This window comes from Schistocerca piceifrons, chromosome 2 (genome assembly GCF_021461385.2).
Source record: "Schistocerca piceifrons isolate TAMUIC-IGC-003096 chromosome 2, iqSchPice1.1, whole genome shotgun sequence".
Lineage (NCBI taxonomy): Eukaryota > Metazoa > Arthropoda > Insecta > Orthoptera > Acrididae > Schistocerca > Schistocerca piceifrons.
In genome coordinates this window covers 425,089,361-425,116,985 of record NC_060139.1, presented here as the reverse complement: position 1 = coordinate 425,116,985, position 27,625 = coordinate 425,089,361, and the positions used below count along the sequence as shown (strand labels likewise).

The 27,625-nt window shown below is 36.6% G+C and overlaps 1 protein-coding gene across 1 annotated transcript in view; it reads right to left on the bottom strand.

The window, feature by feature from the left end:
* LOC124775445 (Down syndrome cell adhesion molecule-like protein Dscam2) overlaps window positions 1–27,625 on the bottom strand; it is a 91,994-nt gene that overhangs the window by 62,827 nt on the left and 1,542 nt on the right. The window contains exons 2-3 of the mRNA XM_047250278.1: window positions 20,028–20,126; window positions 1,426–1,611 (exon numbers count right to left, since the gene is read on the bottom strand). Coding sequence (XP_047106234.1) covers window positions 1,426–1,611; window positions 20,028–20,126 — 285 coding nt within the window. The remainder of the gene's footprint in view (window positions 1–1,425; window positions 1,612–20,027; window positions 20,127–27,625) is intronic.

The following is a 27,625-nucleotide window of genomic DNA, read 5'->3' as shown; positions in this document are numbered from 1 at the left end:
GTAGCATGTTAATGTGATTTATCGCTGTTGTGAATTAATGTAAATTTCATGGATTAACTTTAAACAGTATGCAGTATGTAACAGCAACTTGTAACATGACTTCATAACACTTTCCAGTGTTTTGGGATACTCCTTAGAAAAGTTCAAAGAATTTCTTTCATTAATTACATAACTTACAGAATGTATAATAGATACGAAATGATATGATGTATTAAAATATGATGATGATCAGCTGCTAGTTTCTTAGTCAATGGAAAATTTATGCCAGGGTTAATCCTCCCATCAGAGCTCTGGTGAACTGAATGGGTTAAAATGGCTTACAAAACTGTAACATCCACAAATGTGGATTTAGATAGAAGGCTTGTAGATAAGGAAAAGCAACTTAAGAATTTGGATCTCACTTCCCTTATTTGCACAGACTTTTAACCATAATATTACTGTATAATCTATTTTTGTCAAATACTCAAATCAAGAATTTCTTATACAGTGGGGAAATATGCAGATGATTAGTAGCTTTCTTAATTCAGAAAAATGAATGGTTTTAATAGTCCAATAATGTCTTCAGTTTTTGTTGTACATCATTCATTTATAAATATTCTGCATGAATGTGTACACAATCAAACATGTTCCCACATGCACATGCCCCCCCTTCCCACCTCACATGTAGATAACAAGTACAGAAAATTTAACAACGAGAATTTAACAATCAAGGAGAACTTCAGTGCAAAGGAAGCTCATGGAGGTAAAGGTAGATGTCATTTGTGCATTAGGGAAAGCTGTACAGAGGCAGAAAAGTACAACAAAGTGAAGAAAATAACAATAATCTGTAACAATCGTAAGAGATACACATGCAGTAAAAACAACAAGAAAACTGTTGTCTGTTCCATGTGTGGAATAGATTCTGAAGAAAGTGGTGAATAATTCTTCTCACAAAACTATGTTATGTGCCTAAGCTATTTGTATTGTAATATTTTTTAATTATAGTAAGGTGTACTTCAATAGTACTGTAAAGTGTTTACTACTAATTTTTCTCAAGCTAATTAGACTTAGTAAACTTAAATGACACAGTAAGTGAAAGATATAAAATGAATTTTTGAAAACAGTTTTAAAAGAAATATTCAGGTTCTGGATCCTGATTATGCATCAAAAGATCTTTCAAAAGTATGTTTTTAATGTAATTCAAGAACAATTAATAAATTTTATTTATTTTTTACTTTTTTTGTGGTGAGCACAAAGTACACCCCCCCCCCCCCCCGCCCCCCCCTTTGGTAATACACATTACTGAAAATGGCTTGGTGTGCAAGGTTCAGTTTATTTCCTGATCTTTTTCTGTACAGTGCACTGTACATTAGCATATTACTTGTTAGAAATGTTGAGAAATAGTAAGGCTTTATGACTACATTGCTTTGTCCATTTAATACATACCAGAACCCTGTGTTCGCTGTGATATTGTGGAAGTTGGAGAACTTTGTCCCAATTGATTAAATGCTTGAAGATAGAACTGGTGTCTTGTACCACACTGAAGGTTGTTTAGAGTGAAACTCATATCATGAGCTGGAATTTTTATCTTCTCCCACTCACCAAATTCTCTTTTGAAGTGTAGATAATAACCTGAAACGATATTTCATCATTATTAATTATGAAATGCCTGTAACACCAAATACCATAACAATGTGTTTAAATGTTAATGTAATGAAACTGTTTCAGCATCAGTCAGGTTCTATGGACAATGAGTGACTAACACAAAAATACATGGAACACATCACAAATGGGTCTGAGGTTGTAGTAGACCTATTATTACTGTTGTTATTATCATTATTATTATGTTTTCAATTTTTCCTTTGCTATTTTCATATGTTTATGTCCTTGTACACTCCTGGAAATTGAAATAAGAACACCGTGAATTCATTGTCCCAGGAAGGGGAAACTTTATTGACACATTCCTGGGGTCAGATACATCACATGATCACACTGACAGAACCACAGGCACATAGACACAGGCAACAGAGCATGCACAATGTCGGCACTAGTACAGTGTATATCCACCTTTCGCAGCAATGCAGGCTGCTATTCTCCCATGGAGACGATCGTAGAGATGCTGGATGTAGTCCTGTGGAACGGCTTGCCATGCCATTTCCACCTGGCGCCTCAGTTGGACCAGCGTTCGTGCTGGACGTGCAGACCGCGTGAGACGACGCTTCATCCAGTCCCAAACATGCTCAATGGGGGACAGATCCGGAGATCTTGCTGGCCAGGGTAGTTGACTTACACCTTCTAGACCACGTTGGGTGGCACGGGATACATGCGGACGTGCATTGTCCTGTTGGAACAGCAAGTTCCCTTGCCGGTCTAGGAATGGTAGAACGATGGGTTCGATGACGGTTTGGATGTACCGTGCACTATTCAGTGTCCCCTCGACGATCACCAGTGGTGTACGGCCAGTGTAGGAGATCGCTCCCCACACCATGATGCCGGGTGTTGGCCCTGTGTGCCTCGGTCGTATGCAGTCCTGATTGTGGCGCTCACCTGCACAGCGCCAAACACGCATACGACCATCATTGGCACCAAGGCAGAAGCGACTCTCATCGCTGAAGACGACACGTCTCCATTCGTCCCTCCATTCACGCCTGTCGCGACACCACTGGAGGCGGGCTGCACGATGTTGGGGCGTGAGCGGAAGACGGCCTAACGGTGTGCGGGACCGTAGCCCAGCTTCATGGAGACGGTTGCGAATGGTCCTCGCCGATACCCCAGGAGCAACAGTGTCCCTAATTTGCTGGGAAGTGGCGGTGCGGTCCCCTACGGCACTGCGTAGGATCCTACGGTCTTGGCGTGCATCCGTGCGTCGCTGCGGTCCGGTCCCAGGTCGACGGGCACGTGCACCTTCCGCCGGCCACTGGCGACAACATCGATGTACTGTGGAGACCTCACACCCCACGTGTTGAGCAATTCGGCGGTACGTCCACCCGGCCTCCCGCATGCCCACTATACGCCCTCGCTCAAAGTCCGTCAACTGCACATACGGTTCACGTCCACACTGTCGCGGCATGCTACCAGTGTTAAAGACTGCGATGGAGCTCCGTATGCCACGGCAAACTGGCTGACACTGACGGCGGCGGTGCACAAACGCTGCGCAGCTAGCGCCATTCGACGGCCAACACCGCGGTTCCTGGTGTGTCCGCTGTGCCGTGCGTGTGATCATTGCTTGTACAGCCCTCTCGCAGTGTCCGGAGCAAGTATGGTGGGTCTGACACACCGGTGTCAATGTGTTCTTTTTTCCATTTCCAGGAGTGTATTATAAATGAAGGAATACTATCTCTAAAGCCTAAAAGTTGGATTAATGTTTGTTCTGGGGACTACTACATTTAGTCCTTCATTTATCAGAAATATATTATCACTTTTAATTTTTGTTAAATATTTTGCTGGTATAAATTTATGACTGTAGAACATTTATTTTCAGTTTCTAGTGCACCTAGTTTCTTTTTCTGTAAAAAAACACTTGTTATTGGAAGACCATGTACAAAAATCTAAAGTGAAATCAGTGAAATGTGGAAAGAGGTGACTACTGCAGTAGAGGACTGTGGTGACTGCTACATTAGAGCCAACAGTGAAGTGGTGTAGGCCTACAGATCACCTAAATTAATGTTTATACTTTGCTGTTTGCTACTTCTTACATGAAGAAGTCAAATCTTTTCCTTTATTACTCTTTTATTCCTTCATCTCTCAAGGATAAGGCTGTTGTTCAGCCACTATGATTTCAGCTGAAATGGCATTGATGGCTGAGTCCCTACCTAAGGGAGTTCATCCACTAAGTTGCAAATCTTTTCAGTTAACACCACACTGAGTGATTTGTGTGTCAATGATGATGAAATGATGATGAGGACAAGACAAAACCCAGTCCTCAAGTGGAGAAAATCTCTCACCCAACTGGGAATTGAACCTACCGGTAGGCCTACTGCAGGGTAGTCATACATGCTGTCTACTCAGTTAAGGAGTCGGTCAGAAGTTTAGCAAATATAAATAGTTTCAAATCTATTTTTAAAAATATATTTACATGATTTTTAAAGTGATTAAAATGATGCTTTGACACTGATTAAAATAATTAATGTTTACTGATGAAAACGATGCAGGATTTGCACTGAAATGAAAGTTCTTATGCTGGTAGGAGATAATTTGGGGGTAGTGTATGACATGTATTAATGAAGCAGGAGGGTCAATATTTGAGAATGGTGTAATATGGGAGGGTGGATGATAGGGAAACATGGGATTTGAGACAGGTGTAAGTCAATGGAGACTAGGATATGGTTATGAAGAGGAAACAGTAGGAGAGGATGGGAAGGAGAGACGGAGTCCTCATGTGGGGAAGAAATAGTTTGAATCACAGCCCCAACTATTCAGTTGAGGATAATACCAGGCACATAGCTGGGATGATTTTTGTACAAATGTGATGGTTGTGTAATTCTAACAAGCCTTGGATGAAGCATTTTCTTGAAAATATAAATGAAAAACTACAGGAATTGTTTGCTAGAGGACTGTAATTACACATGGGTATGATACAAGCATAGCCTCACACACAGCATAGCCTACATCTGAATGTTTTCAGCAACGTGACTGGTTTCCACAATCATTCAGTGTAACCAGATGACTGTCTGTCCAATTCTTGGGATTCCTAATAATTTTGGTAGGCCTTTTTTAGGTAACATGTTTCCAAGAGATAGAGTTGCTGAATAAGTTAAGACATAGTGCAACAGCAAGTTTAGAAATAAAAAATGGGAATTTGGATGATGAAAAGTGTAGCAATCATAATATATTTGGACTTTTCAATCAAAATATGGGAAACTTGTTAAACAAGATAGCTGAGCTTTCTCATCACAGCATGGAATACAAAGAGCTTAAGATATTTTTAAGGATGCACACTGCATAAAAACACATATATTGGAAGTCACAGAAATTAAACAGGTGTACAACAATGGATATAAGTTAGTATCATATTACCACAGGTGTAATATGAGAAAAAGGGAATGATTATGTAAACAAAAGTTGAATAACGTCATGAACCATAGATCTAAATGAGTACAGCTTTGACAAATTCATTGAGTGCTGTAGATTTCCAAACATACAACATAGCAATTTGGACACCCTACAGACCTCAACTGGAAATGTTTTATATTTTGTTTAGTGATTAGGAAGAGTACTAGTAGGAATTAGTAAAAATAACTGAGAATTAATAGTATACAGAGATATTAATATTGATTTAATCTGGTTTTGTATTGAAAGAGAAGACACCAAGTTACAGATGTACAGCTTTGAAGTGAAACACACAGTACTGCTCCCAACAAGAAAGGCTGATGTAGTGCAGTAGGAATTGGTAATTTGTTTATCTAATGAAACAGACGTGAGATCAAATGCCAGCAATGAAGTATCCCCATCCATCAAGGGTAACTAATAAGTAAAGAGTAAAACACCAAAGAATTGTAAATGCTGACTCAGTTATGTTACTTAGGGAGAAATTGCAGGATGAAGAAAAGATGTAGGGAAGCAGCCTACTCACGCCTTATAAAATTCACATCAGTCTTTCCATTGTGTGCCAGCCTTGTCTGCTGTAACTAGCTCTGATGTCATAAATGTTGTGCAATACTTTAAAAATCAAGTAAATAACCTGAAACGTTTCTAGCATGTCAGGAACAATACTAAATCAATATGTGTTGAATATCAGTTCAATAACTTTAACCTTTTTCGAAATTTGGACGTTTTTCTGTAAAAATCATTGGCGCAACAGAAAAGAGCTAGAAACTTAAAAATTTATATTTAGATTTCTTTTGCATAATAATTTAATAGAAACAGTATTCTGGATCTCACAAATTAAAATTTTAGTTGAAATTCATGATTTTCTGGTTTTAGTCTTAAAAATTAAGGAAGCAAGATAGATTAAGTAGGCGAATAAATAAGGCTAGGATGTTTAAATTTAAGTAGAAGGGAGATCCGCTATAAGCATGAAGATGTGAGAAGTTTCAGCTGAATAACTATAAAACTATAGTGATAGCGTATCTCCAAAGGGCAAGTTCAGAGCTCGTCTACTGCGTGTAGTGTAATTAAATGAATTCTCTCGCCCAAAATATTTGACTTAGCCACGTCAGACTTTAGTTATGATTACTTACCTGTGTGCTGATTGCACATTTAAATTGAGTGCTTCATCGGCCATCAGCAAAGGAAACGATGATTTATTCGATAACTTAAAGTGGTGCATTACTAGCCCAGCGGCTAGTCGGGAGAGCGGATTTGATCAGGCGCTCCCTTAGCTGCCTGCACCGCGGCTTTATATATAAGAATTCTGCATGAGGAAGGAAGGCCCCAGTTCTCTCCAGACGCTGATTAGCGCACCACGTGTGCCGGGAGTCGCGTCGCGTCGGTATCATTGCTATAAACAGCCTTGGATGCCGTAATAAGTTACTCGGGATATGTGTAACCATGAAATCATTTTTGAGTGAAGTGTTAATTCTGGGATGACTTTAATGATCTATCTTCAGTTTGCGTATGTCGTATTTTCACGTGCTGCCGCGGGACAGACATTCTACCATTATTTCGCGTGGCGTTTGATGAGCATTATCATCAAATTATGGCGAGCGTTCACTTAAACATTTAATTTGAACAGTTATAGTTGCATCAGCGCATTAGACTCTGAACTGCTCTGGTAGTTGGATTGTGTGGATTCTATTTGGTCTGTGACTTTCAGAATATAGTGAACATTTTAGAGAGAATGGTTTTTGATTATGAATCCCAGACAATCTCCTAATTCCTCAGAGCTATAAGCTGTAGCTATAAATGTATTTCTCAGATGAAGTGGGCACTAGGAATTCTAATTACAGGCTTCACGTTTTGCTAATCACTTTCTGGTTGCCAATATTGTAGTTAGAGAGCCAGTGTTGAGAACGGCAAACAGCATAAAAACGACAGAATTAAATAAATAATAGTAACATTACCATTTATAACAATTATTCCACCCGCTGCCCCACATATGTTGCTAATCGGCCGGGAAAGAAACTGAGTGAAAGTGAAAGTGATTTTTAAATATTCGGATTCGGGAGTGAAATGCGACACACAACTGAATAATAGCAGTTGTCCGCCAGAGCAACCAGGCCGTGCCTGCAGTTGCGGGCCACACAGCAGCCGTTGAAGTGCTGTCTGCAGTTCAACGCGCCACGTCACATCAGTAGTCCTGGTACGCCGTGCCGGCAACGCCATACGTCGTGCAGAAGGAACTAAGTTAAGTGAAGAGCTGTTTTACTAACCTGCACTAAAAGGCTGTCGGCGATGGAACCGCCTGAAGAAACTGAGGTTAAATTTAAATCAGAACCTATATCTGTTGTGGGAACTTTAAATCCAGACAATGGTTCAAGTGTAAATATGCATGAAAATAGTAATGTTAAAGTGAAATATGAAGTATTGTCTCCTGACAGTTGTGTGAAAAGGGTCAATGATTCAATAATAGATACCCCTGTAGTAAAGCAGAAATTGTTAATTTATTGGATGATAGTTTATCTGATGAGTTATAAACGAAACAGTCATCAGAGGTGGTAGAGTTTAAAAAGGATAAGTTAGATATGGCTGATCAATCAGAAGTTTCATTTAGTTTTGATGATTCTGGTATTGGAGCTAGTTTTTCGTCACCTGAGTGTGATAAAAAGCCAGCTAGTGAGCAACCCAAAGATACTGGGGCTATTGATTTAAATGTAATATTACAAGCAATAGCTGCCAGTAATGCAAAAATGTCAGCCAGTAATGCTAAAACGATAGCTGAATTAAAATCTGATATAATTGGGGTAAATAACAGGATTATGGCAAGCCAAACTAATTTTAATAAACGATTGGAGGTAATGGACAGTACCTTCAAGAATGGTTGCAATAAATTGAAAGAGGATCTGGACAGTTTGAATTATAAAATTGATTGCAATCATGAGGATATTAAGAAAAAGGTTGCTCAACAATTTTCTGAAATGTATAAACAGTAAAATCTGAAGTTGCTGAGGTTCGCAAGGACTTCCAAATGGAAGATGCGAAGCTGGAGCACAAGTAAACAGAAAAGATCGAGGCGGAATCTGAACTGTGCTCAGATAGGTTTAAAGATGTTAATATAACAGTAAACATATGTCAAGCAGAAGTAGATGCAATCAAAACTGATACTACTCATATTGTGCAAAGAGTAGATAATGTTGAAATGAGAGTAGAAAATATTAGTACTAACATTGCTAACATTGAGAGTAAAGTAGCTTCATAACTTCTGGTAATGGTAGTATACAACAAGTTGTAGCTGCAAACGCCGCATTTATCGGATGTCGGCAGTTCTTGCGGTTCGATCCAGATAAAAATATCCACCTGCTAGATTTCTGGAAAGATTTTGAAGATGTGATTCCACCAACTTGGTCTGAACGAGAGAAAATCTCATTTATTAGAAGCCATTTAGCAGGTGACGCCATGCGTTGGTCAGCTGATGTTATGTTGAAGTGTAAAACATTATCAGAATTTAAAACAGCTTTCATTAATGAGTATTGGTCTAGCAATAAGCAAAATGAAGTGTTGAGAGAATTTTGGAGTGGAAAACGCTTCAATGCAAGCAAGGAATCTATTAAAGAGTTTGCCAGGTCATGGATCTCACGTTTGTCACATTTGACCGAAAAGCTAAAACCTGAAATGATAATACTAGGTCTTGAAGCCAAACTGCCATGGTATTGGCAAACTAGAATTATATCTACCCCTAGAGACAATCTGGATTGTTTCATTGAATATTTGGAACGTGTAGAGCGTGTTGCTGCCAATGAGGAGCAAGCATGTAATAACAGAAATGGTAATAACACTAGTAGTAATTTTAAGAACGAGCAGAATGGCAATGTAAACATCAGAACAGTAGGTGTTCACCATCCTAAGAGAGGTAGGAATTGGAGAAATAATTATCATAACCAACAATGGCATCCAAATGATAGTAATTTTGTTCCGAACAAAATTATGCGGGTCAACAACAGTGCAGAAAGCAATGCTGTGCCAGTTAACTATAATGGAAATAAAGGAAACAGTAGTAGGCCGAGGCAGGAAAACTAGCTCCCATCTATGAGGACACTGGCGCTCACCAGGTGGTTACTTTTCCTAAGCCAGTAATTACAGTAATTGGTAAGACAGATCAGAATACTCAGACTGAACATGTGGATGAGGGGTCGATAGCATCTAAGGATACAGCAGAAATGTTAGATCACTCACAGTATTTGATAGATACCGTGTTAGAGATGCTTTCTAAGTGGGAAGAGAAAGAGAAGGCACAGCACTGTAATGGTAGGGAAGAGCTACAGAATACTGAATTGTCAGGTGAAGAAGCAGAAGAAATTCATGCTTATCCCAGCTAGCACTCAAGCTTATTTCAAGGTGGATATTGAGTTTAGGTTCAGTTGAAAATTCAAGATTGAAAAATCAACCTGTTACACAGCTTATTTCAAGCTGGATATTGAGTTTAGGTTCAGTTGAAAATTCAAGATTGAAAAATCAACCTGTTACTCAGTTTACATCAAGCTGTAAAAATTTAGCTTCAATTAAAATAATTTTCCCAAGCTTGAAATAAACTGTAATTTCCCTGGAAGGCTGTACAGCAGATGCGCATGCAGCATAGCTTCCATAGATGTCCACGGGAAGTGCCACAAGCATTTATAAGCCTTAAACTGACTGCTAGGTTTACGGCTATTTTACTTTTGTGACGCGCGTTAATGATTGTTGACTGTTGTGAAGTTTGTTTTATACTGGAAAATAGTTTGGAAAGTGGGTGGCGTCCCCTGCCTTACTGCTACACTGGGTCTGAAGAAGATATATAGTGTATTACAGGTACGTTGGTGCATTTTTCTCTAGTGGTACGTTAATATTACAAATGTTAAATATTATTACGTAACGTAAAGAAATATCATATTCTTTTACGTAGAAAAATTGAGCCTGGATGAAAGTGAAATGGATTACCAGCTAAGAATACATATTACAAGTTGTTCAGCACCAATAAATTAAAACTTAATGTAATTTTACCTTTCTAAAATCTCGCCTTTTTATATATATATATATCGCCCTATTACATTTGTTTACTTGTAAGTACTCGTGTGTGTCACACCATGAATGAATAATCGTGAAGTGTGAAAAGTGTTTTTGCGAATACAAATAGTAATGACATGGTGAATGGGAAAAAGTGCTCAAGAACCAGTCACTACATAGGTGTCAGTCTTTTTTATTTACGTAGCTTTGACTGCTCTTCTTCTGCTCTTAATTTTGTTGTTCCCTAGGTGAAATAATACTGCAAGGCCTACAGGTACTTTTTAATTTTATTGTTATTTGTAATGTGGCTGAAATCTAAAAAAAGGCAATATTAAAATATGACAAGAACATTTTTTGTTTTACATTTCAGTTCCACTGAGCTGGTAATTTCTTAAATTCATTTCGATTTCATCTTTTATTTCATTTTGATTCAGTTTTACTCACCAAAAAATAACTGTGGATAGAATAAAATGTCTACATTTTTCTAAGCCGTAGTTTCCTTATAAGCTTACAGGATGAGGTGTATATGATTTCAAGTAATTGTTTCTTTATAATTCAGTTTAAATGGCCCTGAAACTGTTAGAAATAGTGACGTGTGGCTTCTTCATGAAGCCATCACAAAATTACCCAAATATCATCTTTACTTTAAAAATTCCAAACAAAAAGTTATTTCAAATTACTTTAAAAACTCTTTGGAATGAAGTCACCAGAAGCAGTTGCTTACTCAGTGACGTTCATACTACTTAATGATTTTTACTGCATCAGTGAGTTTGAAGTTATTTTGCTAATCTGGGGCATAAATTATATTTAGGTTGATCAGTTTAAACTTTTTACATTTTTTATGTTTAGGTATGGCTAACATTTTCTTTTACCTTTTACAGGATCATTATACCGGCAGAAGTCAGCGATATTTGATCCTGCTCTGGTCTGTGTGCTGGGGCCGGAGGGGCTTCAGAATAATAAAATTTTGAAATAAAACAATTTTAAACACTTTGAAAATAAAAAAAATTAAACATACATGTCTTGATAAATTTTTTCACACCATTTCCATTCTGGTATTTATTTAATTAATTAGGTTCAATAAATTCAGATTAATAATTATGTAGCTTAAAACAAACTGTAAATACCAGGCTGTATTCCATGTGTGTAGATACAGCTGGAGCCAAACTTGATAAGTCAAGCTTGAAATATAGCTTGAACTCTGCCAACTTTGATGTTGGTTTCAAGCTCGAATCCAACTAACAGGCCTGAATATTCCAGCTTTGATCAAGCTCATATACTTGAACTTTACACCTGGAAACAAGTTTGAAACCGGCTTACTGTGCTATCTGGGATCTTTATGATGAGGATGATGTGCTCTTATCTAAAGTGCCTGTGCAGGATGTTGATACTGTACTAATAGATTTAGGACAGGAGGTAAGTGAAAATGTAGAGGATAGCCTGTTGGGGGTCGATGAACCCAGTAGCTGTGACCAGTTGTCACTTGAGAAGGAACCTGACGATAATAGTGAAAGTGGTTTAGCTGTAACTAGTGTTATGCCCAGTCTGGAGGCGCAGAATCGCTCAACTACAATAATTTGGGTCATGTTCAGCAAACTAAATGTAATGAAGTCGTGCGGTGTTTTGATTTGAAATTAATAGACCGACTGGAAAAGGCAGCTGAAAATGTAATTCAGGAAACCCCTACACACTTTGACCTAAATGTAATGAAGACAGATGTCGATCACTTTAGTTGGAAACAAATCCAAAAGGAACTATTGGATGAGTTTGAGGAACCACCTGTACAAACTAGAATAAGCCACCCTATAATAATAGTGAATATGTTGGGTATCAATGTACGTTGTCTCTTAGACAGTGGAAGTGAGGTGAGTGCGATATCTCAGTCCTTCTTTGATGCATTACCTAGCAAAGACAAGCTTACCGTAATGAGGGTATCAGGACTAAGAATAATTGGTGCTACTGGCAAGGTGTCAAAAACGGTAAAACAAGATGCTCTGCTGCCCTTTAACATAAATGGTAATTTAATTGATTATCCATGCTTAATTGTAAATAATCTCAGTATTGAGATTTCAATTGGCATAGATTTCTTGTCGGAATATCAGAGTGTTGTTGACTTTGAAAGAAGCCAGTTAAAACTGGTCTTGCCGATAACCGGAGTAATTATGGTACCTTTTATTGATAAATATGTAGTAACTAATGCTGAAACTTGGGAGCTGCCTATACGAGTTCTGAAAAATAGGAGATATTGGGATGAAGGTGTTAATCTTAGTAAAAGTAAGCTAAACACAGACGAAAAGAAGTTAAAGGCTAGGGCAAATATAAGAAAAAGAGCATTGGAAAGGAAGAAGCGTCATGACGCAAAAGCTGTACCCACCAGTTTTGAAATACGTCAGTTAGTCCTTGTCAAAACCAAGGAAAAATCAAAGAAAATAAATGCAGAAACAAAGAAATTCATGTTCATATACCAAGGACCTTTCGGGATCATAGGAAAACCACATGCCAATGCATTTAGGCTAGAGTACCCTAAGAGTAAAAAGCTACTAGGTCTCAGGAACGTGATCGACCTAAAGAAGTTCATATGTAGTGAATGAATTCTGTAGGGAGGAGGTTGTTTTGTAACCTCTACACAGTGTGGCAGCTGTGCAGTCCCAGCTGTGTGAGATCTTCTTTCCTTTTCGGGTCTCACTCATTCTTCATCTTTCCTATCCACCAAAATTTCGGCTTTTGCTCTCAAATACTAAAATCTTTCGGTATGACTATCAAGCCAGCATTAAACTAATGAACTCTGTAGGGAGGAGGTTGTTCTGTAACCTCTACACAGTGTGGCAGCTGTGCAGTCCCAGATGTGTGAGATTTTCTTTCCCATTTCAGATTTCACTCTCTCTTCATCTTTTCTATCCACCTAAAATTTTGACCAGTTCTTTCCAACACATTAAATTTTCCATTATGGTTATCAAGCCAATAATAAACTAATGAATTCTATAGGGAGGAGATTGTTCTGTAACCTGTACATAGAGTGGCAGCTGTGCAGTCCCAGCTGTGTGGATCTTCTTTCCTTTTCAGGTCTCACTCATTCTTCATCTTTCCTATCCACCAAAGTTTTGACTCCTTCTTTGCAATACAAAAATTTTTCGTCATGGCTATCAAACCATGAGTTCTGTAACCATTCTATCCACTGATTAGTGAAGAAAATACCTAATGTGACAAACCTAACAGTGACATAAACAACAGAGAAGTATATGATGTAATTAAGATACAAAAGTATTTGAGTAACAAGTATGTGTAGAACCCTGGTAATATAAGTACAAAGTTGTTATTTTTTTTGGAAATGATCCACCAACAGTAATTTAAAAAGATATACACAATTCATGTACAAGCAGGATCTGAAGTGGCAGTGAAACCTATTGTATGCTGTAGAGTAACTAATTAATAGTAAAAGAGATTGCTTAGTGTTATGAAAAATATGCAGATAAGTTGTAAGAATGAACTCACCTTGTGTAGCAAGAAATGGCAGTGTAATAGAATTGAACAGTGTTTGTGGTTGAGACATGAAGGACACGTCCGTGAAATATTTATAAGGTTGGAGCTGGCCGTTATTTGGTGTAGTGTGTGACAGGACACACCTACATGTATTGAGGCTATGAGTTGGAGGCGTGAATGCGACCATAGGTACCCTTATGTTAGATGAGACAGGGCAGCTCATGGTGTCCTATAGGTTTAAGGAATTTAGCATTACGCTCATCCATAATTACTTAATGCACTTTAATGGTAGGTCGAGAGAGACTACCTGTGGGTTCAGCATTCAATCAAATGGAAATGGATTGCCACGTGAGCAAACTAATCAGTTGCAATACACTATAGATATGAAATAAATGTGCTATCCTATGCGTTAAATGTTAATAGAGTAAGTGTTAAATAAGTACATACACTAGCAACATAATTGAATAACATATTGGCAGACGTGAAACATTATTTATAGCTCAGCATAAATACACTTCGATGAAGTAAGTACATAATTGCAGATGTGGAACAGACACAGCAGCAGAGGACCAATAAGTGGATTTAGTAGTCAACTAAACGTAGTGTGTTTTGAACACTCAGAACTGTATTATTACCACAAGTTACTCACATGTACAAAGAGGATGAGGGCTGAGAAAACAACTACTAATCAAATATACTCATACTATCTCTAAGAATAAGGTAATCGAAGATGAGTCAGTTAAGTAAATAAAATACAGATTTGTCAGGAATGTATCGAGCATTGGTTCAGTGTTCTGGCCTCGAAATAATAAATTGAGATTAAATAGGATTTATGATTGTATGCCTTGGGCATAAATTTTCTCTAGTAAGTGACTAACAGCATTTTGAGCCATTTGTTTACCGATTTTATGACAGTTAAGTAACTGCGAGAGTAAAATTGAAAAAGTTCTGTTAACTTTGTTCCAGTAACATATTGAAAGATAAAATGTATATACCCCCATTTCATTGTGACCCACCCTTAGGTATTAAGTGAACAGAGTCTGAGGCACTCTTTTTGTTTGTTCTACAGGGCAAACCAGATAATGGCAGCCTGGTAGCTGCGTGAAAGCGTGGAGTGACTTGGACACAACTCACAGTGACCCCTCCCCTTTCCCCATGTAATTTAGAGTGAACGTGAAGGACGCACTCCATAGTAACTTCCCCTCCTCTACCCTTGTGAATGGAAGTGTAGAACGCCAGCCAAAGCGGCTACAACCACGTGTGTAAAAATGAAATTGTCATGATTTGTGAAATTTTCTTTCAGGATTAGAAAGGACTGCTAAGATATAATTATCTGTTTATGTATCATGAATAACTGTGTTATTTTCTTTGAATTTGTGTATGTAAAAATGTATTTAATGGATTTAAGATTTTCATAATTTTACATATTTTATGTGTTTGTCTGTCTAAGGCAATATGTATGCCAAAGTGTTTCATTGATTTTGCTTAAATTTTGAGTGATAATGTTGCTTAAGAGGCAGTGAACATGCCAGCAATTTAAATAATTGAAGTAAGTAATAAGTTTTATTTTAATATTTCTATATGTTTACATTTCAATTTTAATTTTCATAGGGAGTTAAGTTGTACTCTTGCTTCCCTTTTTGCAATTGATTTTTTTTCTTCCATTTACATTAAAAAAAAAAAAAGTAGAGGGTGATGTAGGGAAGCAACCTACTAACGCCTTATAAAATTCACATCAGTCTTTCTATTGTGTGCCAGCCTAGTCTGCTGCAACTAGCTCTGATGTCATAAATGTTGCGCAATACTTTAAAAATCAAGTAAATAACCTGAAATGTTTCTAGCATGTCAGGAGTAATACTAAATCAATATGTGTCGAATATCAGTTCAATAACTTTAACCTTTTTCGAAATTTGGACGTTTTTCTGTAAAAATCATTGGCACAACAAAATAGAGCTAGAAACTTAAAAATTTATATTTAGATTACTTTTGCATTTTAATAGAAACAGTATTCTGGATCTCACAAATTAAAATTTTAGTTGAAATTCATGATTTTCTGGTTTTTGTCTTAAAAATTTAGGAAGCAAGATAGATTAAGTAAGCGAATAAATAAGGCTAGGATGTTTGAATTTAAGTAGAAGGGAGATCCGCTATAATCATGAAGATGTGAGAAGTTTCAGCTGAATAACTATAAAACTATAGCGATAGCGTATCTCCAAAGGGCAAGTTCAGAGCTTGTCCACTGCGTGTAGTGTAATTAAATGAATTCTCTCGCCCAAAATATTTGACTTAGCCACGTCAGACTTTAATTATGATTACTTACCTGTGTGCTGATTGCACATTTAAATTGAGTGCTTCATCGGCCATCAGCAAAGGAAACGATGATTTATTCGATAACTTAAAGTGGTGCATTACTAGCCCAGCGGCTAGTCGGGAGAGTGGATTTGATCAGGCGTTCCCTTAGCCGTCCGCACTGTGGCTTTATATATAAGAATGCTGCACAAGGAAGGAAGGCCCCAGTTCTCTCCAGACGCTGATTAGCGCACCACGTGTGCGAGGAGTCGCGTCGCGTCGGTATCGTTGCTATAAACAGCCTCGGATGCCGTAATAAGTTACTCGGGATATGCATAACCATGAAATCGTTTTCGAGTGAAGTGTTGATTCTAGGATGACTTTAATGATCTATCTTCAGTTTGTGTATGTCTTATTTTCACGTGCTGCCGCGGGACAGACATTCTACCATTATTTAGCGTGGCGTTTGATGAGCATTATCATCAAATTATGGCGAGCATTCACTTAAACATTTAATTTGAACAGTTATAGTTGCATCAGCGCATTAGACTCTGAACTGCTTTGGTAGTTGGATTGTGTGGATACTTTTTGGTCTGTGACTTTCAGAATATAGTGACCATTTCAGAGAGAATGGTTTTTGATTATGAATCCCAGACAATCTCCTAATTCCTCAGAGCTATAAGCTGTAGCTATAAATGTATTTCTCAGATGAAGTGGGCACTAGGAATTCTAATTACAGGCTTAACATTTTGCTAATCACTTCCTGGTTGCCAATATTGTAGTTAGAGAGCCAGTGTTGAGAACGGCAAACAGCATAAAAACAACAGCATTAAATAAATAATAGGATCATTACCATTTAATACAATAATTCCACCTGTCGCCCCACAAAGAGACTAACTTTATCAAGGATATAAAGTAGCTGATAAACTTAATTCTTTCCTTAAAATATTCTGAGAACAACATTAACCTAGTTTTGTTTCCAGTGGGTCAGGGACACTTACAGTGGAAGTCAAGAGTAAGTGTGGCTAACATCTGCAGTCAAGGTATCTTATGTTAACAAAGAAAACAAAAATTTAATTCTGAAGCGTGGGCAATGACATTAAGAATAATATTTCAGTAAGCCAAATGATAATCAGCTCCTCGATGGCAGTAGCAGCAAAACATGGTACTAAATTCAAATTATTGGCTACTAAAATTAACAAACTGTATCTATAAAGGAAGTACAAGGACAAAAAAAGACGCATAAAAGTAAGATGTGTTTGAATTATATTGGTAGACCTTGTATCAGTTTTGCCAGAGATAACAAAAATCAACCAAAGCATCAAAATGTTGTGCTGACTTGGTAGTCTTTCCCTTGAGTTGCCTTTGTAACCAGTCAATAAGTGAAGGTGTATTTGCTGAAAGACTGAAATACCAGTATAGCCATGAAAGTAAACAAATTATCTCTAATTACTGGCTGAGGTCCCTTTTGTCTGCATTCTCAATATTTTTGGGAAAGGCAATGTACAGCAGAAAATAAACTATACATCTGAGAATTACATGTTAACAGCATCTCATTTGCCTTTCAAAAAGGCTGCTGTAAAGAGAAAGCAACTGATGGGGTCACAAACTCAGTTATGGTAGAATTAAACTTCATTATTCTGCTGCTATTTTCTGTGATCTTGCTGAGGCATTCAGCTTGTATGGACAAAGTATTATCTTAACAGCAAACAGTCAAATTAGCAAATTAAAGAACAAGCACAAAACTAAATATGGAGTGGGGACACATCATGGTATTCCAGATTCACCCAAGACATTGCATGATGTCAGAAACTGTAATATTTGCTTATGATACAAGCACACTGCCGGACAAAAAAAGTGAAGCACTCAGGATAAATGGTCAGGTGTCACTGTAACTTTGTATACTTACACACAAGTGGTGGACAAGTTAATGATTAGAGTTATGATTCTGTCTGATCTTTCGTCAAAGGTTATTATTGAATCATAGTAACAAAACCATGCCATGAACTTCAAACAAAATAACTTTCATGAGTGCCTTAATCTCAGATGGCATTCCCTACATGCAGATTGATGTTCAATATTCTTTTGACGCATGACCGGAAAAAATCAGTACACATTCTCTGGCCAGGATTTCATGACTGATCACACCTGGAGGCTCTTGATTAATGACTGCAACACTGGTGCATTCTTAAAAACAAGCCACCCTAAAACTAAGATAGCTACACAGTAGCTGAAATCAATCAGCATTAAACAGATTAAAAATTTATGACTAATGCTGCCCTTCTTCCTAACTTGGATAAAATTAATTATTGAGCACAGAGATATTTAACCACATATTGTCACACCTCCCAAACTATGTGTTTGCTCTTGTATTGATCAAGATGCAGAAATGGTGACCTCACAACCTGCACACTGGATTAATAGCACACTTTGCACACTTTCACTCAATACTATCCTATGCCAATCTTCTGGAACAGTGCAAATAAGGTCAGGAGAGTATTTATTCTACACAGATACTTCAGAGTATTAACAGTGGCCTAGGATCCATACTTGTTGTAGGTAAAAACTTTCATTTCCAAACACCTCTTGGATGTCAGGTAAAATGGAAATTTGCAGATTATGAAGATACACCTTGCTGGTTACATTATCTTCAAAGAAGAATGGACCAGTCAAACCACATAATGACACACCACACCACAAATTAACACACAGTAGATTAAAACGTTTGTCAATGTGAATGTGAGGATTTTCAGGAGCTGAGTCCATGCAGTTGTGGCAGTTTACAGTACCACTCAATTTGAATTACACCTTGTCAGACCAGATACATACCTGCAAACTGTTCATCCTCACAAAGCATGCCTTCAAACCACACATAGCACTCCATCTCTTGACCCAGGTCATACTTGTTCATAGCGTGCAGCAATATTGGAATGTACACATTCTACTTCGCACCATTCAGGATATGGCAGTTATTTATTAAGTAGAAAGTAACTTCAGTGATACTCCACTACTCTCTCCTCCGAATTTTACTTTTCTTTCTGATTACCAGAGATGTCAGAGCCTACTTGGCTAGAACTCTTCCTGGACAGTGGATAGGTATCTACCGCAGTCTCCAGATCTTACACCTATGACTTCTATCTATGGGACACTGGAAAAATTAAGTTTATCAACAGAAGCCAGCTACACTGGACAACCTATGACAAACTATTGAGGAATCCTGTGCAGCTATCATACCAGCAACACTGACAGCCATAGTTTGGTCAACAGCTCAGTGACATTGATGTTGTTTGGCTGCTAATGGGAGTCACTTTGAACACATAAAATAACCTTCCCCCAATGCAAGAACTGTAAAGGTACATCACTTTGTTACATTATTATTGACTCTCAAAGATTGTCTACATTTTTCTGGACCCCTATGTACATGAAAGTTGTCCTTCATAATGGGACTTATGGAAAACAGTGTGTTAACAAATGAGTGTTAGAGAGTGGATTAGGGTAAAAGTCAGGGTGGATGTAACTGTGTGGAAGAGGGGGGTGGGGGTGGGGAGGAGTTGGAATTGCATGTTAGAGGATGTGGTTAGTTTGCATATGTATTGCTAGTTGTATCTGTTAGTATAGGCATGACAACTTATTACGACTGGAAATTACAGTTGAAATCATGGGTTTGCTTGAGTCTGGTTGGTGAATATGGAGAATGGCGGAGGGATGCCAACACATGTTTGGCCTGTTAGTAGTTTTATTGTGTTGTAAGCTTTATGCTAGGTAATTAGCAGGTAGGATTTCCATAATAGTTTATGCCTGAGGGTTAGTCCAAGATACTTTAATGTGTTATTTAATTTTATCGGAGGGTCATAAATGCTTAGCAATAAGTTTTGGAGAGAAGTTACAGGTAGTTTGCACTGCCATCTCTTTGACATTCTATACTTACAGAGACAAAGTATATCACCATTCTTACAGACTTAGTTCTGTATTTTGAATTAATAGTTTCATTTCAAAATATAATTCTATAAATGTTAATTAGTTATTAAGTGGAAAGTAACTTCTGTGATACTGTGCTACTCTCTCTCCCCTGAATTTTATTTTTCTTTCTTGTTCTGTATTTTACAGCCACACATGTTTTCTCCACATCTTTCACTGTTCTTGACAGTTATTTACTTGATGGAAGATTGCATTAGCCTGGAAGCTAACAGTTGGTGTTTTACCTTTAATAGTGCTTCCTTTTGATAGAGGTGCTTGCCATGTCACTGTGATAGTGGATGTAGAAAGCGAAGTTGCTTGAAATTCTGTTGGAGCAGATGGAACTGGAAAAAAAGTACATGTTTTATAAAATGAGCATTAAAACTGTGCATGTAAATGAATACACATGTAATATATGATGCACACTCTTGGTTGTATGCAGACACATTTAAACGTTACATAAGACTATAAGAATATTCAGATTGTCTGAAAAATTGTGTCTGTTGAAGACATAAAGTCTGTAAATGATTCCATGATCATGTTTTAGAACTTTTATATGTGAAGGTCTATCTTGATAACACATTTTACAATTCACAATTATTGGTTTCACCTACTGCCATCTTCAGATCTGTTGCAAATAGAAAAAAGATAAGATGAGAATCATGAGCCTGCTACTCCCGTTATCCCAGAATATTTTAACTTTTGTATAAGGATATCATGCTTAACACAATCAAAAGCTTTACCCAGATAACAGAATATTCCAAGTGGTAATAACTTTTGATTTATTGGTTCTAATATATCATCTGTAAAAGTGAATATAGCTTGATCAGTTGACAATTCTTTCCAAAATCCAAACTGATTGTGAATGAAAATATCTTTCTGTACTAAGTGTTTATGAAGTCTATTGTACATAACCCTTTCAAACACTTTTGAGAATACCGCCAATATTGAAATGGGATGGAAGTTTTCCACTGATGACTTGTCTCCTTTTTTGTGTAATGGTTTGACAATAGCATATTTAAGCCTATCTGGAAAAGTACCACTGTGGAGGGATTCATTAAAAAAATAACTCAGTGTATCACAAAGTTCTGAGGAGCAACATTTAATTATGGCAGTGCTGGCTTCATCATAACCACTGGAACATTTGTTTTTAAGAGAGCTAATAATACTAGAAATCTCTTTTGGTGGGGTAGGATATAGTTGAATTTTGTCAAACTTCTGTGGAAATGCATTTTTAAAAATATTTTAAGCTGTCTTCTGAGGAACTATGCAAATGTAAGTTGTCTGCTACTGAAAGGAAAAAGTTGTTGAAAGTGTCTGCAATTTTGGAGGTATCTCTAATCAACTCATTATTTACATTTAACATAATTTCCTCATTTGCCTGATTAGTTTTTCCTGTTTCACTTTTTACAATGTTCCATATAGTTTTTATCTTGTTATTAGAAGCATTTATTTTTTCATGAAAATAAATACATTTTGAGGTTCTGATTACTTGGCTTAGAATTTTACAATATAATTTGTAATGTGATTTAGCTCTGTAGTCATTGTTTTCCCTTGACATTAAGTACAGTCTTCTGTTTGTTTTGCAAGATATTTTTATTCCATTTTTAATCCAAGCTTTTGAATCATTTAATCTATTTGCTTTGATTACTTTCTTAGGGCAGTAGTTTTCAGTGTGACCTATGACCGTATTAGAGAAACAGTTATATTTTTCATTTATTCCAGGTGAACTGTATACATCTTTCCAGTCTGTATTCCTCAAACAGTTTTTTATACCTTCAATTCCTGTTTCATTTATTATTCATATAGTTTCCCCCTTCCTGTTATTAGTTGAATCAGACTCCACTATATTAAATGTAAGCAATTGGGCATCTGTTATAATGTCAAGTTGAACATATATATTTCAAAAACGACACAAGACATGTAAGTTACAGAGCAAGCAGACAAAGTAAGACATGTGTACACGGTAACATTCAAATCATCACTGAGTCCAAGTGTAGCGGCCGCTGGCTGCCTGGCCGCTCAGGTGGCGCAGCTGCTGCATGGCTGGCAGAGCGCGCCGCATGTAGAGGACGCGCGTAACTGCACGGCAGCACTTTGAAAGATCGGCGAGTCACAACAGAATCATGATCTGAAAGGCCATTAAATATTGGATTTCTACTATATTTTGCTAGTGTGGTGGTATCTATGAAAATGTTTTCAATAGCAGTGCTGCTGGTACCCACAACCCTGGTTGGAACTGTACTAAGGGAATGAGATTACAAGAAGTGATAAGAGACTCTAATAGATGGAAATTACCATTTGGAGCCCTGTATATTGTGACTATAATTATTTTTCTTTTGTGTGTTTGTACTTGTGTGGCACATGCTTCAAAATGCTGATCACTACATTACTTAAGAATGTCAATGTTTTTATAATTGTGACCCTTTATAATGTAAGTGGCATCTCCTCCTTTCTCTATCCCTTTTCTACAATACTTTGAAGCTAGGGTATACCCTTCCATATTAAGCATTTCAATTTTACTACCTAAATGATGTTCAGAAATACAAATAATATCAACAGGATTTGTAGACTGTAGCTCATCTAAATAGATCTGAAATTCATTAATCTGAAGATGGCAGTAGCCAAAACTCATAACAGTGAATTGTAAAAATTTGTGTGATCAAGACAGATATTTAAAAATAAAGTGAAAAATCTTGTGTTGATAGCAGAGGTTACTTAAAGCCACTATATTTCAGATGTAGTTATTGAACTGAATCCCACTTTGAAAAACTAATCAAGTTTTTTAGTGCTAGTTTCAGTAACATGGCTCTGCAAGAATTGCAGTATCAAGGGAATTGAGAATGTTCACAAAACAGAAAATTACGCAATGCATTCTTGATTGTTTGTTTCCCTTCTTTTTTTGTTGGATTTATTTTGATGGTCTGATAATTTGGCCTAGGCCTATGTGCTTCTCTGTTGTTTTGAGATGTAACAAGGCAAAATAGCTTTATTTGGTATAACACCAACAAAAATACAATTATTTATCTTGTATGAAAATACTATTATTTATCTTTTCTGCTCTCTTTACTGTACTTGCAGATGTGAAATCGGCAAACTATTATCCAAGCCATTTCTTTCTTAACTTTGGAAAATCCAGGATGGAACATAACATTATTATGAAAAGGATAGTTGCTATTCAGCAAATAGCAGAGATACTGAGCACAAATAGGCACAACAGAAAGACTGGCTTCAGCTGCCGGAGACTGTGGTCATGTGTGTGTGAGTTGCATTTGTGTGTATGTGTGTGTGTGTGTGTGTGTGTGTGTGTGTGTGTGTTGTCTACTTTTGACAAAGGTCTTATAGGACAAAAGCTTATTTTGAGACAGGCTTTTTGTTGTGTCTATCTGCGACTCAGCATCTCTGCTGTATGGTGAATAGACTCTATCCTTTACATAATATTCTTTTTTGATTTTATTATGTGGTGCATATTTCAGGCTGCCGATAATAACAGTATAAGTAGCATATGTACAAACATTTTATTTTAAAAAATATTCAAGATTTCACAAAAACCACAGGCTCTTGAACATTTTATCCTGCTAATGATTATTTTTTTCATAGTTGGTACATTTTATTTTCTTCATTCTGATGAAAATATTATCTTTCTTGAAACTTACGTAACTAAGATAATTTCTTTACTCGAAATTATTATTATCACTACAATTACAGAATTTTCAAATTCTAAAAAGTTATCCTTTCATAATTACAGTGTCATTATCTTGTATTACTAATTTTTTCCCAAAAATGTGTACTTTCTTTAGAATAACATGCTAGTTTATAAATTATTTCAGTCAAAAATTGAGTTTCCAGAAAATTATTCTCACATGCCTTAGCAACTAGGCTCATGCTTCATCATTGTGTTAAGTAATGTAAGCAAATGTATGCATCATAGGCTACCTACACAGTTTAATTATGGTCTCCTGGGACACTGGATGGTCATGAGTTTGTAGATCAGTTTTTCCATGGTCCAAGTCAGGCAATATGTTTCAAAGGCAACAAAACACATCAAACATGGACAACAATTACTTTTTTTGTTCCCAATCCATCTCCTATCAAACATGAAGTTCAAAATATACAGAAATAAATCAATAGGTTGATCTATGAGCAATCAGTGTTATCAAGCTGTTTGGTTGCTACTTGTGGTAAACAAGACACAAAATGAAACATTCCAACTGTGTAGCCATTTAAATGCAATTTTTGTTACTGGACCAGATACTGGTTGGTTCCTTATTCTGTAGTCAAACTACTTATTCACCAACGTAGAGGAAAGAACCCATCTCTGATACTGGTTGTAGGGAAGCAGCCTACTCACGCCGTATAAAATTCACATCTGTCTTTCCATTGTGGGCCAGCCAATCCGCTGTAACTAGCTCTGACGTCATAAATGTTGCGCAATACTTTAAAAATCAAGTAAATAACGTGAAACGTTTCTAGCATGTCAGGAGTAATACTAAATCAATATGTGTTGAATATCAGTTCAATAACTTTAACCATTTTAGAAATTTGGATGTTTTTCTGTAAAAATCATTGGCGCAACAGAAAAGAACTAGAAACTTAAAAATTTATATTTAGATTCCTTTTTCATAACAATTTAGTAGAAACAATATTCTGGATCTCACAAATTAAAATTTTAGTTGAAATTCATGATTTTCTGGTTTTTGTCTTAAAAATTTAGGAAGCAAGATAGATTAAGTAAGCGAATAAATAAGGCTAGGATGTTTAAATTTAAGTAGAAGGGAGATCCTCTATAATCATAAAGATGTGAGAAGTTTCAATTGAATAACTATAAAACTATAGTGATAGCGTATCTCCAAAGGGCAAGTTCAGAGCTCGTCTACTGCGTGTAGTGTAATTAAATTAATTCTCTCGCCCAAAATATTTGACTTAGCCATGTCAGACTTTTATTATGATTACTTACATGTGTGCTGCATGCACATTTAAACTGAGAGCTTCATCGGCCATCAGCAAAGGAAGCGATGATTTATTCAATAACTTAAAGTGGTGCATTACTAGCCCAGCGGCTAGTCGGGAGAGCAGATTCAATCAGGCGTTCCCTTAGCCGTCCACACTGTGGCTTTATATATAAGAATGCTGCACGAGAGAAAGGCCCCAGTTCTCTACAGATGCTGATTAGCGCACCATGTGTGCCGGGATTCGCATCGCGTCGGTATCGTTGCTATAAACAGCCTCCCGTAATAAGTTACTCGGGATACGCGTAACCATGAAATCATTTTCGAGTGAAGTGTTAATTCTGGGATGACTTTAATGATCTATCTTCAGTTGGCGTATGTCGTATTTTCACGTGCCGCCGCGGGACAGACATTCTACCATTATTTAGCGTGGCGTTTGATGAACATTATCATCAAATTATGGTGAGCAATCACTTAAACCTTTAATTTGAACAGTTATAGTTGCATCAGCGCATTAGACTCTGAACTGCTCTGGTAGTTGGATTGTGTGGATTCTTTTTTGGTCTGTGACTTTCAGAATATAGTGAACATTTTAGAGAGAATCGTTTTTGATTATGAATCCCAGACAATCTCCTAATTTCTCAGAGCTATAAGCTGTAGCTATAAGTTTATTTATTTATTGTATTTTTTTTTATGGAGACACCAACTGGTGTCTTTTGCAAACGTCATAGCATTTTTTTACAAGTTAGTACAGTCATATATACATATGTGATTACATATACATGATACAAATGTACCATTGTACCTAATAAGGCACAATATTGGATGTTACATCGTACCTATTACAAATATTCAGATTTTACACAACTATATATATATATATATATATATATATATATATATATATATATATATATATATATATATATATATATATATATACAATAATTTATTTTAGTTTAATATTAATATTCACTTAAAGAATATAAACACTTGTCAATCAAGAAATATTTCAGCTTCACTTTGAATTAGTTCCCTTTGTGGCACCTTATAGAGCTTGGTAATCTGTTGTACCATATTTGACCACTAATGCATGGACTATGGTCTGTTGTTTTTAATTTTGTTCTTTGTCTGTAGTAGCAGTCTTTATTTCTTGTATTATAGGCATGCATATCAGAGCACTTTGTTGCTTTGTTTTTATGTGTCACAAAAAATATAATTAATTTGTAAAGATACAGTGAGTAGACTGTGAGGTATTTATGATGAACAAAGATTTCCCTGCATGAATCTCTATACCCTAATCCATGGATAATTCTGATTGCTCTTTTCTGTGGGGTTAATATTCTGTTCATATGTATGTCAGCAGCACAACCCCATATCTCTATCCCGTAATTAATCTGTGCAAAAATGGTTTCATAATAAATTGTTTTTAATGTCTGATGTGGGACTACTTTTGATAACTGGCTGATTAGATGTAATGAACTGCTGATTTTATTGCATAAAAATTTGATATGGTTTACCCATCTTAGATTTTCATCTAGGTGAATACCTAGAAATCTGCAGCCTTCTGTGTCCACTACTTCCATTCCACCTATGTTACTGATAGAGGTTTGGTGTGAGTTTGTAAGTTTAAATGGCAATAAGATGAAGTGGGCACTAGGAATTCTAATTACAGGCTTCACGTTTTGCTAATCACTTTCTGGTTGCCAATATTGTAGTTAGAGAGCCAGTGTTGAGAACGGCAAACAACAGCATTAAATAAATAATGGGAACATTTATATAAACAATAATTCTACCCGCCGCCCCACATATGGCTAATCGGCCGGGAAAAACAAACAAAACATACATATATTCTACAATAATTCCACCCGCCGCCCCACATGGTTTTCGGGAACCTACTGAAAGCAAGTCTTGGCTAACATTCCAAATGAGGCTTGGTAATTTATATACCGTTTTTCTGCTACATTTATCAATTTTTTTCCATTTCCTAGGACAACACATTCAAAATATACCAATATGTAAAAATTAATAAATAATGTGATAGTTACTGGTAAGTGCACCAAAAGATCAAATAGAATGCAAATGCCCTCAGCTTCCTAATTAAAAACAGCTGGGTTAAAATGGAAGCTATCCATTTGCAATTTTCTCCATCCTTGTGCAGAATACATGAGGTTCAGTTTAAGTAAGGACAGTAATTCACCTCAGATAACAGCATCAGTCACAAAATAATATTTGTGAGCATACTGTCATACCACCTTATACAATATTTGAACATTTCAATAGTACGGTGGTGCTTATAATTTGCTTTGAGGTTTCATCAACAGAGCTGATCATTGTTCCCAGCACAGTCACATGGCAGCTGGAAGTCAGCATGTGTCAGGACTTGCATGAGTAACTGGACAGTGCCATATCATAAAGTAAAATACATTATGTGAGAAGCGGTAACATCTCTACTAACGTTTTATCACAATGTGATTTGAGTATTGTGAAGAACTGAAGAACAGTATTTTTACAGACATGCACTGCATTCAATAATGAATGGAAAGTGTTGTTTGCTCACAGTGTTTGTGTACATGTAACATGAATTATTAGTCATATATTTCTGACTGTATCACTGACAAACTTCAGTAACATTACTAAAATAAACTGTGCTTCTTGTGAATAACTAGTTTACCAACAGTATGATGTCAGTGCTTATAAACTTTATTGCAGAACTAGCTTGCAAATATATTCTGAACTTGTCACACAATACTGAACAATCAGTGATTAATTCTGGTCACACAGATATAACTGACATTTAATAAATGTAAAATGCATTTGCTTACACTCATTTAATGGTTTTCAGAATACATGCTAGTATATTTTCTAGTTTGTGCAATGCCATTCAAAACTCT